This window comes from Temnothorax nylanderi, unplaced genomic scaffold (genome assembly GCF_030848795.1).
Source record: "Temnothorax nylanderi isolate EJ_2023f unplaced genomic scaffold, tnyl_v1.0 TNYL_tig0018_pilon, whole genome shotgun sequence".
Lineage (NCBI taxonomy): Eukaryota > Metazoa > Arthropoda > Insecta > Hymenoptera > Formicidae > Temnothorax > Temnothorax nylanderi.
The window spans coordinates 190329-208762 of NW_027249080.1; the positions used below are offsets into that span (position 1 = coordinate 190329).

General features: G+C 38.4%; 1 protein-coding gene across 5 annotated transcripts in view; it reads right to left on the reverse strand.

Moving 5' to 3' along the window:
* The window catches only part of Elk (Eag-like K[+] channel), a 32668-nt gene that overhangs the window by 3818 nt on the left and 10416 nt on the right, over nucleotides 1-18434 (reverse strand). For 2 of the 5 annotated variants that reach the window (XM_071699310.1, XM_071699309.1), the window contains exons 3-15: nucleotides 11221-11454; nucleotides 9618-9749; nucleotides 8651-8778; nucleotides 7964-8192; nucleotides 5904-6067; nucleotides 4974-5187; nucleotides 4184-4363; nucleotides 3765-3964; nucleotides 3349-3598; nucleotides 2865-3124; nucleotides 2259-2410; nucleotides 1363-1585; nucleotides 671-1055 (exon numbers count right to left, since the gene is read on the reverse strand). In XM_071699310.1, the coding sequence (XP_071555411.1) occupies nucleotides 671-1055; nucleotides 1363-1585; nucleotides 2259-2410; nucleotides 2865-3124; nucleotides 3349-3598; nucleotides 3765-3964; nucleotides 4184-4363; nucleotides 4974-5187; nucleotides 5904-6067; nucleotides 7964-8192; nucleotides 8651-8778; nucleotides 9618-9749; nucleotides 11221-11454 (2751 nt within the window). The remainder of the gene's footprint in view (nucleotides 1-670; nucleotides 1056-1362; nucleotides 1586-2258; nucleotides 2411-2864; nucleotides 3125-3348; nucleotides 3599-3764; nucleotides 3965-4183; nucleotides 4364-4973; nucleotides 5188-5903; nucleotides 6068-7963; nucleotides 8193-8650; nucleotides 8779-9617; nucleotides 9750-11220; nucleotides 11455-18434) is intronic. The other 3 variants (XM_071699311.1, XM_071699312.1, XM_071699313.1) reach the window with 3 other exon arrangements.

An 18434-nucleotide genomic window follows, 5' to 3' on the forward strand; every position in this document is an offset into this window, starting at 1 on the left:
ATGAACTTGTCGGACGTGTCATGATATGTGATTATTTTTCGCGTAGAGATATTTTTGCCAAAAGAGAAAATGTCCCTCTGGGAAAACACATGTGAATAACTTGCGCACAAGTAAATATCCCGTGTAGGACGGTAAGGTGAAAGGTGTCCCCTTTGTAGAGTAGCTCATCGGCAGTTCAAGTCCGCCATCGCGTAACCCTTTACTCCTTGTGTAAATGTACGAACAGGGACGCAGCCGCCCCCGCAAGCGAGATATCTCTGCTTCATAGAACGTGTTTCTCGTAATAGAGAAACTTTTTCCGTACAGGGGAGCATTTTCTCCTCGGAGAAATATCCCTATTGCGAAAACGTTGAAACGTATGTTCGTGAAATCGTGTGAGTGGTTATCCTTCCCATGATGAGCCGTATTTCTTTCATAATATATGAGATATTTCATCCACCGGGGAAAATATACATTTATTCCCTAAGAAGTATTATTTTTCCAACGCGCGCGTATATCTTGCCTACCCAAGAGACCGTCCCTCTTTCGAATGGAATCCATCCGTTTGTATCAAGTCGTTGTTTTAATAAGCTCCTGGCAATCCCTCGCGACTTTCATTTTTTTTTTTTTACGTACGAGTACCTCTAACTCTAACGCGTTAACGAAAGCATAGCGCTCGGGATAAAATTACCTGTAGTCGGAGATTGCGAGGGCGATTGCTGCGGCGAGCCCGCCAAGGGTGATAAGGGTTCGTAGGGCGGCGGTGGAGGCGAAGACGGCGACGGCGTGGGCGACGGCGGTTGTAACCTGAGAACGACGTCCGGATCGAGGCCGAGGGCCTTTAGGGCCCTCCGGGGATTCGCGCGCACCCACGTCTCGAACAGATCGACCGGCCAATTCGTCTGCGTCGACGCGTCGATCAATCTCGCCGGCGGATTCCAACAAATGGCGTCCGGGGGATGGGACGAGCTCCTCGCGAGGACACCGCTGCCGCGGCTCGCCGCCGGGGTCGGCAGATTCGGATTACTCTGGGGTGAGCAGGCGAGCATCTGCAACGCTTGAATGGCGTTGCGCACCTGTCGATACAACGCGCGTCATTTTAATCTCACGGTCGAGCTTCCCTCGAATAATCCGGGTGTTTTGCATTTGTCCGAATGCAAATGAAAAAGAAAATAGAAATTAAAAATTCAGTTCTGCAAAATAAATTTCTCCGAATCAGTTTCTCTTAAAATTTCATTCGTTTCTCGTACGACTTCGTAGACTCTTATTTAAAGCCAAGATGTCTTGAAGGACTGACAAGTACCGGTAGCTAAATAAGTGCAAAACAATTTTGCATAATGTCTCCGAGTCTCCGGATTGAAATGAAGGATCCGTATAAAGTACCTCGCAACTGAGCGTCGCAACGTCCTGGTGTAGCGTGGAAAACTGATTATCGAGTCGCTCAACCGATCCTCGGATGTGCTCCTCTACGGATTCTTGCGCGATCACTTGCGCTGCCCTACCTCCTCGCAGCAAGACTCCTCTTCCCGCTCGCCTCCCTTCTCTATAATCCTCCCTGATATTCCAAACAAAGTTAACTTTACTCCTCATTACACGGGTATCTGATCTGAAATATCGAGAACGGGACGATATCGGAATTGCGACGCGAGAATCCTAAAGTAAGAAATCCAAAAGTGGTTTATACACCCCGCAATTTAGGTATATCACCGTCCAAAGCCGAATCGAACGTGACTTTGGGATATTCTTGAATTCCTCGAGCGGAAAATCATGTTATTCTACAATTGAGGATTTCTTTCTTCAGAAAAAGGGTGCCGATAAATTGCTCGCCTTACAACCAGAGGTATTTTTCTTACACCTCGGACTTTACCTTGCACTTAAATGCTACTTAATAAAATACTTCAAACCACTATTAAAAAAGGAGTGTTCTTTTTCTGGGAGCAATAATATATTGGCTGTAGATATTCGATAAATAAAAATAGTTAAATATATTTAAGCTTTCATTTTTCTCGAAAGAGCAGGTTGATGCGAAAAAAAAGTTTAGCCGGGAAAAATGGAAAGGCAAAAAATCCTAAACCACTAGATTAACTTTTTTTCCACTCTCATGGTCTATCCATTATCTCAACCTTTTTATACCGTTGAAATTTTTATCTTGCCATCGTTTACTTAACGTATCTTCCCTTTTTAGCTTTCCATATTTTATAAGATGTTCAGTGACGAGACGTTTTGCCGAATTTTTTTTTTCAATTTTAGGATCCCCCTTTTTCAATATAGGGACTTACCTGAACTTGGCATGTCGCGGGCTCGAAGTGCCGTGAAGTGGTGATTTATTTGGGGGCGAGAGGGGAGAAGTCTCGCCCTCCTCGGCTAGGTTCTCATCATCCTCGCTGATGGAGGGCAGTGTCAATGACGGGCCATTTACATCGGACTCCTGCTAAAATTTACGCGACAAAGAAAGCTGTTGAACACACCTGAACGGAGTTTAGCTCAGTGATTTTTGTGGAATAATAATACGCATATCATTTTCTTTTTATAATAATAAATTCTTATATAAATTCTCATATATTAAAATCTTATATAAATTCTTAAATAAAATTCTTCTTATAATATAGATATTAAATGTGTAATATTTTCTTACTCCTTGTATACATCAAAATATACGTAAGATATATAAGTAAAGCATATTACATTCTATTTGAAATTGAAAATCAATATCGTCTGAAATATTTCAATAAATTATAAAATATTTAAACTCTTTTTAATGGTTCTCTAAATATATCTTCAATAATTAAAATGACATCTGTTATACCTTAGTAATTCTACCTCTCTCTCCCTTTTCGTCACTCTCTCTTTCTTTCTCTCTCAAGGGAATATGTAAAGTTAATTACCTCCGCCTCGTATCCTTCACGTAAGTTGTACGTAAGATCGTGTTGTATATCGTGCGCAAACTCATGTTGATACTCGGGGTAGAGTCGAAGGACTTCGACTAAGCCCTGCATGTGTATGCACTTCAAATCGCAATATGTTAGCGCCTTGACATCGCAGCTGGATTTTACTATATCAACTGAACCAGATCCAGTCGTACCTCCGCCATTATTCCCGTGTTGCAGATGAACGTTTATATCGCAGCCCACTAAATCTCCCTTTCCTTAAAAAATAAGAAGTCAGGGGTGAGATCTGCTCATAAATTAATAACTTCGTACATCGAGTTGCGTATTAATTTAAACAAATCTCAAACTGATCTCAAGTTAACGTGCTCAATATAAAACGTTTCAGACTTAAGCATTATCTATAATTTGGCAATGATATTAATTATTAAAAAAAATAAATCGCATAAACCCGAGTTTTATTTGCGTTTTATTTGTTTGTTACCTAAAATTGCGACCACCATGCTGTTTTGCACAACTTCCATAGATCCGTTACACAGATAATAGATGTACGAAAGCGCGTCGCCTTTGTGGATGAGAAATTCGCCGGGGGCGCAAAAGTTATTTCTGATATGCAGCGAGAGTAGTTTTAGACATCCCTGTGAGGCGGCTTCGAATATCGGTAAACTTAAAATCTCTCGATGAAGGTGCATTGAAACATCTCCCCGTAGTTCCTCGGGAAATTGTTTGAGGGTCTGCAGAAGAATTATTACGTGTTGCGATGATGGACAAGTATTGTAGCAATTTGCATCATTTTTATCATTATTCTTTTCATTTGTTGCTTTAATATAACAGAACTTAGCGGTATATATTATAATATTGCTTTAATTAAAAAGAAAACAAAGCACGGTATCCTTTTACCTCGTGCACATCAATACCGTGGTTTAACGACCACATAGTCTGAAAGTAATCCTGCATTCGCTGCTTGAGCTCGTCCGGGATTTGATGTAAGATTAGAAAATCTTTGAGATCCCGTAATTTTGTTTGATATTGAGATCTTCGAGAGTACATTCTTTGAATAATCGCAGTAACGTTGCCGAATACCACAGCGTGCATAAGAGCTGAAATGTAAACCTTACAATGTGTGTAAAATGCTCCGATTGAGTACATGGAACATAACGATTTCACGTTAAATCCCTATCAATATCAGGAAAGAGATGATTCTCGACTAAATAGTATAAATGAAATTATGTTAAATGTGAAAATTATAATACTGTAGGAAATTTTACAGGCAAAACATATCACTCTCATTTTTCATCGATAAATTAAATAAAACTTACCCCCAATTAACATTGTGCAAATAGAGAAGAATTTCTCCGAGAACGTATTTGCCGAAACATTTCCGAAACCTACGGAAGTCAGACTACTGCAAGTAAAATATAATGCCGTTATGTAGCTCTCTGTGTGCGTGACGTTTTCCACTGATATTTTTAATCTCTCAGCCAGGGTATGTATCCAGCCTAGAACATATTAACGGGCAATTCCAGCGTTTCAGTTTAATGGATTGTTTATCATTTATTTTCGTCTCGCTTGAAATGCTAACTACTACATTTTCATGCAATTTAATAAAAATATTAACCAGCTGCATAAATATTAATTTTCATATTGTTTAACTTTTCTTTTTTGCATTTATTATTTGTATTTCCATATTTTACATTTGACACGTGGAATTTATACTTTTATATTTCTGTGGTGAGACGATTCTTATGCTGAAACAGTTTCTCAATAACTATCGGATAACAATCTCTACAAATCTTATGCAAAAGCTTCCATGCCGATAGGATCTTTTCTATAGCTATACAGATCAGTTCGCGGAATTCTACGCCGGATGTGTAGACATCCTTTCTCAAGATAGATATAGCGTCGAGCGATTTTTATAGGTCACGAAGTCCTTAGATTGTTTTTGTATAGATGTACACTATAGAGAATACTTGCGTGTTCTCTCGAAGGATTGGCAATCTATCATGCACACGGCGTTTCGCATTTCCCATGAAAATTCCACGACGTTCCGCGTCGCGGAACGCGGTGTACTTGCAAATAATAATGTCGAAGTGGCTACGGGAGACTTACCTAAATCCCAATCCTTGTCGTTCCGCAATCGCTCCTTTTCGGCGATCACGTACCAGATGCAAGCCAGCCAGTGTGCCACCAAGATGAAAAATAACATAAGCATCGTTAAAATTACCGCGCTGTATTGCGAGTATCTGTCCATTTTTTGTAGCAGTCGCGCGAGTCTGAGTAATCTTGTGAGTTTCACTAAATGAATGTTACTGTGCGCTGAATCCTGTAACAGAGATCGGTAAGGAACATTTATTTAACTCTGGCACCTTTTTAACGACACACATTAGGATCCGTACAGCGTCTCCGAGATGTAGACGCTGTAGCAATTTTAATCGTATATTTTATTGCAAAAAACAATTTTGTTTATTTTACATATTTAATAAATCCACAATTTTGCACGAGTGGTTTACTAAATTGAATATAGCAACGTAAGGGGATATTTCGGCAACGGGATTTAATAGTTAATTTTGACATAAGGCATCGATTTTGTATTAGACTTGGGGTAAATTAATTAGCTTAACTTCATTAGGTTGATGCTTGGCGGAAATTTGAAATTAGCAATTATCGCAAAACTGATATTAGGGCGAGAAAATACATACCATTCTACACAAATTTCTCCGTCGTAATTCAAGTACTCCTACTTAGATCTTCGTCTTGCTTCAATATTTTATTTTAATTTTAATTTTATTTTAATTTTTATTTTAATTCAATTTCCATATTATACAAAAAAGAGAAAAAGAAACGAGAAATTTTTCTTACTTTAGATTAAAAGTTAGAAAGTGCTGTAAAGAGTTGAATCCAATCTCTTGGAAATTGCAAGACGAGATTGCAGATTCATTATTTTACGAGAAAAGGGCTTATCGCGTAAAAGTTACTTGCTCCTTACTAGAAATTGAGCTAACCCATAAAGCTATTTGTAAGCGGATGGAAGATACCTACCTCGCCGCTGTAAACGTCCGAGGCATAGAGAAAATCAAACGGCAATGCCGCTACGAGGTCAACAAAGAACCAGCCTTTCACGTAATTCACGGCGATGCTTCTGCTATTGCTGACTACTTCGCCCTTCCTGCTCACGTACGTTGTTCTGAAGTTCAAAACGATATCTGGGGAGGAATAATAAAGCACACATACATTCGTAATGCACACGGAATCATCAGGATCTTTCGCACGTACGAGAGGGTATCTGAGGGTATCTGAGGGTAGCTACGACTTTAAAATCTCGTAGAATCCCGAAAGTTATTATTATATGATTAAAGAAAGTGGGATTTAAAATAAGATCTTAATTTAAATATTTTATAATTATAATTAGATACTTTTTACACTTTCATTTAGCCGCAAAAGTTTGTTCGGCAAGTCTTGCTGAACAAATCGCAATTACGATCCATTGGTTTGTGTGAATTGTCCCTGATTAATCTTTTTTTTTTTTTTTTATAGAAAAGTGTCAATTAAGCATGTTTTCGTCGAGCGGAAAACATTGTTTTCAGCCCTGGGGTGCGACAACAATCGTGATTGCGAGCGAATGTAAACGCGGAGTCTGCATGTACGTAGCCTAACTAAACGAAGAGGAGAACCCTGGCTTTCCTGCTTGTTGTCCTACGCCGAGTTTCTATTCCTACAAACGCATCAAGCAGCTCAGCGAAACTTCGGCTTTGTGCGATGAATGCCTTTTAATCTCATTTGCAAATTGAATTTCAGCCGCGAAATTCACGTTCCACGTCCACTTATCCGAGAAGTAACTTCATTTAAAAGTCGCAGATAGTCGATATTTTACATATCACGTCGATGTGCGCGAAATATCGTTATTCGTTAATCCCGCATTAATCGCAATATGATAAACTTATTTAAAGAATCTGTCATTAAAACGTTTTGTGCACGCTCTCGCGTGCAAGGAAAGAGAAAATAAAAAAAGTTCGTTCCAATTTGTAATGCGGACGTCTTTTAATGCGAATTTTATCAGACCTCGTTCAATTTCATGACAGCGCAATTTCGCTTGACAGTTAAAATTCGACGTTAAACCAGCGAGTGTATTGAAAATGCTTGTTGTTTATTTAACACGGTTTGCAACACAATGTAGTGCCCCACGAAAACGCTTGCGTCAGAATTAGCCTGCAGCCTCGATATCGCAAAAAACGATCTTTAATCGCAAACGATTAAAGAGTTAAATCAAAGGATCGGCATTATAATGCGAGCTCGTCGTTTAAAGGTTTCCTCAAGGTGAAACCCGCTTTTTTTTCAACGTCATTAAATCCCCTCTTAATTGACCTGCTCCATTATCCGGTAACTTTCTTTCGATGTTGTCGAAAAAGTTAAAGTGGCTTTGTTTACTCGATTAATGCAGATTTAAACGTGTCGCCGTCCCATTATTCGGCACTCTCGAGACCCTCGTCGTCAGTCAGTTCGGAGGTTTCTTGGAAAAACATTTTGGAAAAACATTCGCGCGAAAACATTTCTGGTATGTTTTCATTTGGAAGAAGCTGCGAGGGTTGAACCGATGGGCCACTCATTATAACGCGATATAGAAAAAAGGAGGGTGACCGAGATCGCCTCTCTTGGTTTCGATCTAACGAGCTCCACGTGTTGCGAATGATTGGTGGAATTTTCTCATTTTCTTCCCGGAAAACATTCCAAAAGAGCAATCGATTTCTACGAAGTAATGATTAGAGATCTTGATTTATTTTCTTAATTAGGAAAAGCGCGTTCACTTACGTGATTGTAGTATAGATATACAGCGCGATGCTTAATGGACCGATACACGTAATTCGTTGATGTTAATTTGAGAACAATATCGAGGAACGGTGAGCTAATTAATCTCGTTTATCGGCATGTCGGAATAAAAGCGCGTTAAGATCGTATCGCCTTTTTTTTTTAATAGAGAATCCGTTTACCTGGAATGATCCAGGAGGATTACGGTTCAGACGGGAATCTCATTAGTGGGACGAAGGGATAAAGAGAGGTCTAAAGGGCACGAGGGTCGAAAATTAGAGGTAGGCTATACTCACCGAAAATGAAGAGCACTTCGACGACAACGTCACTGACCATGGTAGGCCTATCAATGTTGATGAAGCTCGCGTTGTAGGGAACGATTATTGCCACGTAAAAGGTCGCGATGAGAATCAACCAGTCCCAGCAGGATTTAAAACCACCGTAATGGCTAAGAATAAATTGCGACTTTTTGACGGTTGTCGTTTTGTATTCCGGTAAAGGCGGCGCGGTTGAATGCAGAAGCGTCTAGAATAATATGCAATGTAAAAGTAAGAGCTTTCGCCCTGAGTGTTATCAAATTTCTTGGCGATCGAATAATAACGCATTTAAAGCTTCTTCTTGCTATATTCCGGTTTCTAAAGAAGACTTTGCTCAGTAAAGCGCCTTTATCCGTTCTACTATTCAGTTCCAAATGCAAACTAACTTGCGAAATGACATTCGTAAACGTTGAATATGTGTGTGTTATAATTACTCGAAAAATAAATTCCTCTTGCTGGTATGTATCTTTATTGGAAATGTGTATATTATTTTAATTTTATTCGCGTATTTCAATTTTATAAACGTAACAATTATTAACTTCCAGCACAATAAACATATTATTACGGGTAATAAGTTCTAATTATTTTATAAATTATCGTCCCATTATAATTTAATCTTTATGTTTTCATGGCAGTAATTTTGAAAGGAAAATAAGTAAAACGTACATTGTTTAGCTTAATTTTGTGCTTATTGTCCTGCTTGTAATGGCCCGACAGTTGATAAAGGACGGCGCGACTTCTTCTTCTACCGTAATTGGAAGGCGGTGCCTCAGGGTCGATATTGCCATTCGAGTCTGTGGAATCGTAAATTGCGCTATTATTGGACCAGAGGAGAGAGATATTATGTACAATCGCATAGAAATATCAAAGTATTCTGATAGACAAAAATCACGCAGAAAGCATTACTTAGAGGAAATGCAAACAGAAACGCACGCACACATATTCAGTAAAACACATACATACATATAAATAAATATATATACTATATTACAAAAGAAAAAGCGATGAGAATAGTTTTTTCTCTTGAACATTATTATCTTGGAGCAATTGTAACTAAGCGAGATAATGAAAAAATTGGAATATACATTTACAAAAATAAATATAGTATTTGCACACACAATAAATAAAATCCTTCTTGCATAATAATACAAATTCCAATTGGTGAATTTGTGTTTTGTGAATATCCTGTAAAGTTTGTAACCGACTAGTCCAGTCTAATTGGTATTACAATTCCAATTCCAATTACAGTTCCAATTCGAACGAGCACTCTTATATTAACGATAATACCACGTGTAATCCGGAAAAAAATACTTTATTGACGAATGCGGGATTACAGCGGATCGGAATCTTTTTCAAACAGCGAAACAGTTCGGTTACCAACCCTGGACGTTGCGATAACGATTTGTGCAGCGTGTTGCGTGTCGCGCGTGGTGCTCCAAGTGTGGCTCGTTAAAACGCGCCGTGAGAGAAAGACGGTAAAAGGGCCAATTCCTACCCATCCTGCGTTGCGAAACTCGTAAACTCCGAATTCAAGTTGTATTTTTGGCACGGCGCCGTGAGAGAGAACGCATCATTCCTCATTAAAATCGATCCACTTGCGCGTATTTAGCAGCGAAGCATGGTTAGAACTCACCACTATCGTGCAACTCACAGAGCTGAAGGTTCTTCGTGTGCGTGATGTCTTTGTGCGAGGCCAGGAACAGAACGACGTCGCCCTTCTCGTTTTTTATCGGGACAATGTCGAGTAGGCAATCGAATGGACTTCCTGGACACAAGTCGAAAGGAACCGTTTATCGAATGCGAGCGGAACTAAAGCAATATCATTGGCTATCAATTTTAAAGCAACAAAGTCGTCCGTAGGGAACGCGAAACTATAAATTGCTCGCCCCTGAAAGCTTCGCTCCGATAATGGAGCTTCGTGATATTTGCGTCAGCTTCACGGCAAACTGTGCTGTAAAACGTACGCGCGCGTGCAAAAAGAATGTAACGCGAACGACGGATTATGTCAAGTTTTTTTAAAGCGAGGTATTTTTCGAAGAATTGCGAAACACGTTGAAAAAGTCGGGGAAAAAATGAAACACGTTGGTCACCGCGCACCGCGCCAAGCGTATGAAAATACAGCGTGATTACACAATGGGAAGATAAGATGACGTTTTATTAGATGCCTCCCGATGGAATTGCCGCGAATGCGCGTTGGTATGGCTTACAAAAGGAATATCGCGTCACAATGCAGACGGGAATTTCCGTCGCCGACACGTTCCTTACGATCCTTTCTTCGCGTCTCTCTCGCGTTTAAAACTGATTTTTTTTTGTTTTCGACGCATTAGCTTTTATTCGCGTTTATGGATGTAATGCGCGAAGCTCGCTGTAAACGACGATAGAAGATAATAAAATTTGATGATTTTTTTTTCTAAAAAGACGTAATGAAAAAGCAATCACCTGCCTTCCCGGGCCGTTACGTCGACCTTGCAAGTTCATAAATTAATAATTGACTTACAATCTTAATCACGCGGCCTATAAAAGAACTTAGTTAAACTAGATCACCGGAGAAATAATAAATTCTGGGTCGAGATAATAACATGGAGTATATTGCGGAAAGCCTCTCGATTAACTTTACTGTAGATTGATTTTTCTCGCTGCGCGAAGAAAAAACGAAGAGCGCCGGTCAGCGTCGCAGGCACAAGATTACTTCATTTGGTCTTGCATAGCGAGTTTCCTTGGAAAATATCGTATTCCTTAATGTCGCTCAAGCTCGAAAAATGTAAATTGATAATGACTTTCACCATTGCGTGGGATCTTTCTCTCCCACTCTCTATTTCTTTCATTCGCTCTTTTAAATACAGATGTATCTCATTAAAGGTTCTATATTCCTCGCCATAATACATTACGTTATTGCGTTATTCATATTACATTTTTTCAATTTTCTATGTAATATTATGTAATACTTTTTTAAACAATCTGTTTTCGACTTTTCCATATTTTAAAAGATTGGAAAATTAAATATTATAATAATAAAATTCTAAGGTGTACAAATTAAGTAAGAAACGTAATAAGAGCCACGTCGCAAATGGTTGTAATTTTCCTGAAAGACCAGGAAAGATACGTATCGTAAAATATGTATAATCCCCTGTAATGGAAGTGAAGGTAATCTTTTACGATGCTGGCGTATAATACTCATAGCGCGATTACCCACCGTTCAGAAACATCCCGTCATTGGATATCTTGGTAAAACTCACCGCTCTTCTTGTAGAAGACAACCTCCATTTTCAATTCCGTCTTGCTCTCGAGGCTCTTGTCGATCATGGCCTTTTCTTCCTCCTTCGTTTCCGGCCCATAGAGAAACTTGCAAGCGCAACTCTTTTGCATGATTTGCGCTCGCGCGAATCCTGTCAGCTCGCAGAATCCATCGGAGCAATAGACGATCGGATAGATCGTCGGAACCTGCGCATTTCCCAGTACAAAGTTGCTGTCTGCGAACAGAAGTAGAACAGGTATTGAAGATTGATCGCGATTGATAACGATAAGAGCACGCTGTAAGCACGTAAAAGTTATTTGCCAAAATTATATTAGAGTATATCTATATATATTAGATTATATAACATATATATAAATTATAGAATGTCTCTCTGCATATTCCCTATTAACCTCTTGACCGATATGGACCAAATTTTGCATAATTACTCTCATGTTCCAATAATATATGTGTACTTAATATAACGGAACAAAGTGATACGCTATACACTATACTATTATATAAATTTGTAAATTATACACCACTATAAATTAAATTCAATATGTTATTCTTTGATTTTCTCAAATGCTGATGTTCTAGATATAAAAAGCCTGTGCAACGCCGAGTGATCAAGCCAGTAACGTACAAAAAAAGATGTCAAAATGATTTAGCGCCATCAATTTGTTAAATATATTCCACGAAATTCTCTCTTTAACATCAACGTATGGAGAAAAACTGTACATAAAGTGCCAGTATCTCTTCATCCGATTTTGTCAACCAACATTCTCTTTTATAATTCTGTTTTAAAACACATATGTTTGCTTGCGCTCGCATAGGATTTCACGCGATGCGAAAATGCACCTAAAAATCTGACATTTTAATGAAACGCCCTAAAGGAGAACGCGTGGTGTATGTGGCTTTCCCCTAGGGGCATATTTTTAGCCGATAATCCCTTCATGGTTCAATTTTCCCTATTATTCGTATTAGTTCCTAATTTTCCGCGTCGCATAAAGGGTGACTGTAATCATCAAACGATGCGCCGTCGTTTCCGGATGCTTCCTTACGATCGGACCGGACACTCACGCGGGACAAAGGAGAGCATGCCGGGTGTGCATGTCCTGCACTGATAAAAGCGTTCGTACACGCGTGAAAGCTCTTAACCCGAAAGAGAACGACGCGTAGGTACGTATGTATCGGACGTTTCGTTTGGAAAAAGTCACACCGTTGTTTTACGCTTCGGAGTTTCGCTGGCTCTGACATCCTGGTAGATGCAGCAGTTTCCACAGTTCGCGTAAAATGACCTCGTTTTACCAACGAAATTTATGCTCGAGAAAACGCGCGTGTTTGCAAAACAATATCGCATTAACCGCTCGTCGTATTAATTTAAATGCATCTCACGAGTTACGCGTTTTCCATCTCTACTCGCATTAGAGAGTAATGCGCGAATCCTGAGCGAGTACAGTATGGCACAGGAGTCCCTGTATAATTAGGTATCGCAACATTTTATTTAGGATTATCGTCATAATAGGATGCGTCATTTGGTATGCCATAGATAGGATAAAACAAGAAAAAATCTCAAGGTCAAGTGCAATATATTAAAAAATAGCTTTTACCCTTAGAAGCTGACGATGACGTCAGAATCATTGACAAAGCTACCGTCCGACGACCGAGATAATTGACTATGCAACGTTTGCATCATGCGTTCTTTTTTTTCCCCCGAGACGTCATCAACTTGATTATCGACAGCACAGTTAATAGAAACTTATGTAATTCTTAGTTGCTCTCGACACGTTGCGTCACTGGCGTTGAAAGAGTGATAAAATACAACGCTAGAAAGGCTTAATTTGTAAGCTGGTGGTTGCGGTGATAAATCGATCGACAAACTACTAAACGATTATTAGCGCGAGTGGCAAACGAGTTGTCCCAAGTGTAGTTTCGCCCGATTGCTCCGGAGGCGGTAACGCCAAATAATTACCGAGGTCCCACGAGGCTTCCGAACCCCGGGCAAATTGCGTAAGTTATAGCCGGAACGATTCATCACAAATGTAACAACTAATTACATGCTATCAAAGTGATGTCGATTGAATCGATTTCTTTTTCGCGCACTTCCAGCTATTTGGTGTAACGATCGACGGGTTTTCCGTTGATCCAATTTTTACTCTACCAGGTTTCAAACGACGTGTTTCCCCTTAGTACAATCGGATTTTTCTCGAACGTATCTAAAGAGGTGTATTGGACGTACGGTAGGAAACATGAGCTGTCTTCTGTATTTCCCGAGAATTCAATTATTTAAAGCTTCAGTAATCGATGTTTAAATGGTCTAAAGTTTTGAGAAGTTGATTTTGCGCTTTAAAAATGCAAAAGATTTTTTTGAAAAATCATAAAACGATCTGTATTTTCCAAACGCGATTACTTGTTTTCACACTCATTAATCCAGATATACACGCAGTGTTTCGTATTTCATGGACTGATGGAGATATATCAAGCTGTGCGCATTAATTGTTATTTGTAATTTTCCCATTCTCTTTCAATAATCACTCGTTACAATTTCGGCGAGCAGTGACGACAAAATTATTCGTGAGAAATTTGAAGGGTCGTACAGTTGATCGCGCAAATTACAAAAAAAAAATAAGAAAATGTAATTTATTTAATAGGATAAAGATCAAATGTATTATTTTTGACAATTTATTATTGACACAAAAGCGCGACTCGATACTTTCGTGGTATATCAGTGGTTTCGATAACATGCACTTATACGCGAATTTAATTAAAACAATGTTTTAAGCTAATTATGGCTAATTATGGTAAATTATCACGATTATAGAGAATAGCACGCGATACATTTGTACAATGCGCATTCGTTGCTATTACCTACTGCAGTCACGTTCCTTGTTGTCTTTGGCTCATAGAATATTCATGGATTAAAATATACGTGATGTTCAGCCGAAAATAATAATATTACTTCACACAGTGCCAGTTTCAGTCGCGTGTCATTGTTTAATCGCGACCTTATCATGGCCATCATGGATTTGTAGGGATAACGTAAAGTTATGGGTATACTCGCGACGACCTTGCGAGCTTCGTCACGTTTCGGGGATTTATGTTATACAAGTGAGTTTTCGAATAGGGATAATTTAATGGGATAATTTTATAGCCAACGGTAAGTATAAGCCCCTCTTCCTTGGATTTTCATAAAAAAGACGGTTCCGTCAAACTTTCAAGGTGCTAACTTCCAGGCGTCCGTGCTCCCGCAACGAGATTGCGGAAGAGATTGGCGACGGTCAAAATGGCTAGCGTATTTATTTTCTGAGATTTATATATTTGACGATACCGTTCGATGAAAATGACATTGTCACAGTTATACCTTCCCGATTGAAACGCAAAGTGGTCAAACGTCGAAACTTGGCTCGAGGCAATCTAACTTGGGCCAATATTCATCTCCGAGCTCACAAAGCGATAGGTATTCTTGCGCGATATCCTCGCGAGGTTAAAACACATTATCAGCGCGACCGCGGATCGATATTTTATACATACAGCCCCTTCGATATTACGCGAACGGTTATTGACCTGCCAAAGGAGAGCTATCCATTGTTTTCCGCGCTCGCGTGTTGCATCTCCGGGCGGGTGCAGGTGCAGCGAAATGCTGTGGTGTGCGTTACAGACAGCGAATGGCTAATAATCATAAGCGACGATAGATTTACAGTTCGTCAAGTATTGGAGTGTTGGAAACAGAACAATGTTACCCTTGCCACTTCCGATGTGCATCTGCCAAGAAACTTAGTTGTAACGTAATTTACTACAACTCGATTATATGTATAAGACGCTACACAGTGCGCGTTTTCTGTCTTCTTTAAAATTATATTCCGTACAGATCGCGATGCATATATATACAACAATACACAAAAGAGTATGGCGAATACAAAAGCGAATATAAAGCCGGAAATAATAAGTCGCGGTTTCAATTATTAAGCGTTTAGATAATTATTGTATTTACGGCGAATTTTATGTGGACATTTTTAATTTATATATAATATTTGACAATTTTTCGATAATTTGCTAAGTTTTATTATTAAATTTTTAAAATGTTTAACAACTTTTAAAATATTGAATATTATCCAATATTTTAATATATATGTTATATATTAATATTTTCAATTATACGTAATATTTTAATAATAATAATATATATGAGTTATTACGTTTCGTATTGAAATTTTTAAAATATTGTACAATTTGTTACTACTATTAAACTGCCGGAAAATATATTTCTCCGACTTTTGAAATAATAAGGTTTCGATTATACAAGATGATGCGGCATACAAATTTCCTGCTTATCAAAGTAATTTCGAGACAGAATTATTTATTATTCAAGCGAGTTTATTACGAACGATACCGGTAACTTGGCAATCTCTGCTGGGGGAACGACGAATCGTTGGCTTTAATCGTAAAATTTCGAGGGGTCAGAGAGACAAATAAAGCGACACACGTGTATATATATATATATATATACACACACACACACACACACACACACACACACACACACACACACACACACACACACACACACACACATATTTGTGGTTTAAATCGATTTCATTTCCCATCATCGTGCCATCGCAAATTTTTCCAGCAATCCAAAATTTCGTTATCACGTTCTGATTCGCAATCGTGTTTGTACATGTAATAAATCTCAACTGCATGTGGTCAATATGCGTGTGTTATAGCCAAAGGAAATGATGCAGAAGGATAATTTACGAGTTTGTAAATAATATATAATGCAATATCCAATCTCTTTCTCTCTCCCTCCCTCCCTCTCCCTCTCTTCCTGTTATTAATAATACGTTATACATGTTATTTGTCAATGTTAATAATATTTGGTGAAAAAACAGAGGCAACATTTGTCATCAGTTGAAAATCGAAACGGTATTCAGTCTCTTCCGAAGCGGAAAATAGCTTTTATTCGATCTCTGCAGTTTCGTGCGACAACCTTAGTTTTTTCCTCACAGGGAAAAAAAATAGCCTCTCTCTTTACATTACAATGCTTTCCTGACGCGGATATCAAGAGATTAACCTTGGCAAACGTGAGATCCAATGCTTATGGAATCCCGTGTGACCAACTTTGTTCGTTGGTATCGTCAAATATATTTCGTGGAATTTTTTGGGGAGAAATAAAAGCGACTCTCTCTCGTTTGTCGCATCGCTGATATTGTAACTTTAATTTAGCTTTTTTCCTCTCTAGCGACATATAAATTTGAATAAAAATAACATCTGTATAAACTGTAAAAATCTGTAAAGCAAATAACGTACATTTTTAAAACAAGATACTGAGAAATAATTACAAAGTTTGAGAATAGTTTTGCTAGAAAATTATTGGACTTCTTTTACTTACTTGTTTTTTCTTTACTTATTTATTATACATATAATAGAACGGTAATAATAACTTGTAGAATTAAGTCCTTCTAGTAATTGAATTGGCCTTTTTAAATTTAAAATTATTTTTATAATTATTTTGTCGTTGAACGTTTATAGTTTATCGTTGTATCGAGAACAAAGCGCGGATAAGTGCGTGCATCGTTCTATGGTTATCTATCTGCGTCAGTACCCGTTATTATTTACGATAAGATACGAGCTATCCATATTTAGTAATCATCATTACCCTCGTCGCTTGGATCGATACGTGGATTATTCGTATGCATTTTCTATTCACCAAAGGAATACTAGATAAACATAAAGGAGAATTGAGAGATCGCTTTATACATTACATAAATATGTATAACGGGATTAAACTTTTCACTGAAGAGAATTAATTACATCGTAACTCTACAAGAATATTATTTCACGAGCTTTGCATCTTTGCATATGTGTACCAGACATATCCTTCGTTGTTTACATACAGTTCTCAAAGTTCTGATTGACGTACGATGTCTAGCGAAATTATACCTCCGTTGAAAGATAAATGCCACCTTAATTTTAGCACCGTGCTGGCACCGTTTCTTAACGGGGCTTAATATTTCTGTATGTACTCTCTTTATGACATATAAAAAGTAATTGGAGATTACTTGCAAAAGTTATATTTTATCGGGATAATCTCGCGAAATATTATTCCGACGTTTATTATCAGACTTGTCATAAATTTCAGATTACAACATTATCAATATCCCCTTCGAATAATTTTTCACTAATTTTTTTCTTATTTCAAGTTTTGATCATTGGTCAGAGAGTTCTAAATGCAAAGTGATTAAATAGCGATTTATGCCATTGCTCAAAATTAATCGGAGATTGTCGATACGTCTGGTTCGTCAGAGATGCGAGTAATCGCGGTGATTAACGTGTTGTATCAACACTCTTTGAGTACACGTGGAAACGCAGTGCACAAAGCGTCGAAAATTAACGTCGCGACAGTATACGTATGTGTCATAGCACGTGAAGAGCAGGACTTTTTGATGTAGAAGGTATTACACACAGATTGAAATTCTCGCTCTCGCTAACGCGTTGCTGTCGCGTAACGTGCGTACGTCGAAACATTGTGACAGCTATAGTGATTCGGAGTGGATACGATCCGAGGGCCGAGCACCTGTACAACTGGAAGTTGGAAGCCGTCGGAGATATTGGTCACGCTCTTTCTCTCTCTCTCTCTGTGTGTATGTGTGTGTGTGTGTGCACCTATCTCTTTTATAACATTCAAATTCCCAATATTTCCATGTGTCTTTAAAGTGTCGAGCATCGCGGTACATTCTAGTTATTGCCAGTTATTTTGCATTACATTTATACGCGGTAAGAGAATTGCAATCCGACAAATTCTATTGATTTTTTACGACTTTTTGTGGTGTGCATCTTCAACTCCGGACCCAGCCATTTTTTAAATTTGAAAAATGAGGGCGAGGATAATAAATGTACGCAATATTCTATCAATTTTTGAATGTAAAGTTCGATTGTGTGTACATATGTGCACGTGTATGAGCGCGCGCGTGCTGAAGAAATAATAGAATTTATCGATAGATAGTGGGAAAAGGCTCGGGAATAAAAAAAACTCTCGCTTCGCAATCCTTTGGCACTAGCTGAATGTTAAAATTCAATAAAATAGAAATTTTATCGCTACTCGAACAATACCGTGTTATTCGAATTGTAACGAAAAACTAGTATACTAACTGCATATTTGCTGAACATACTTTTCGAAAAAATTACAGCTCCCTCCTTTGCAATGCGCAATGCAAT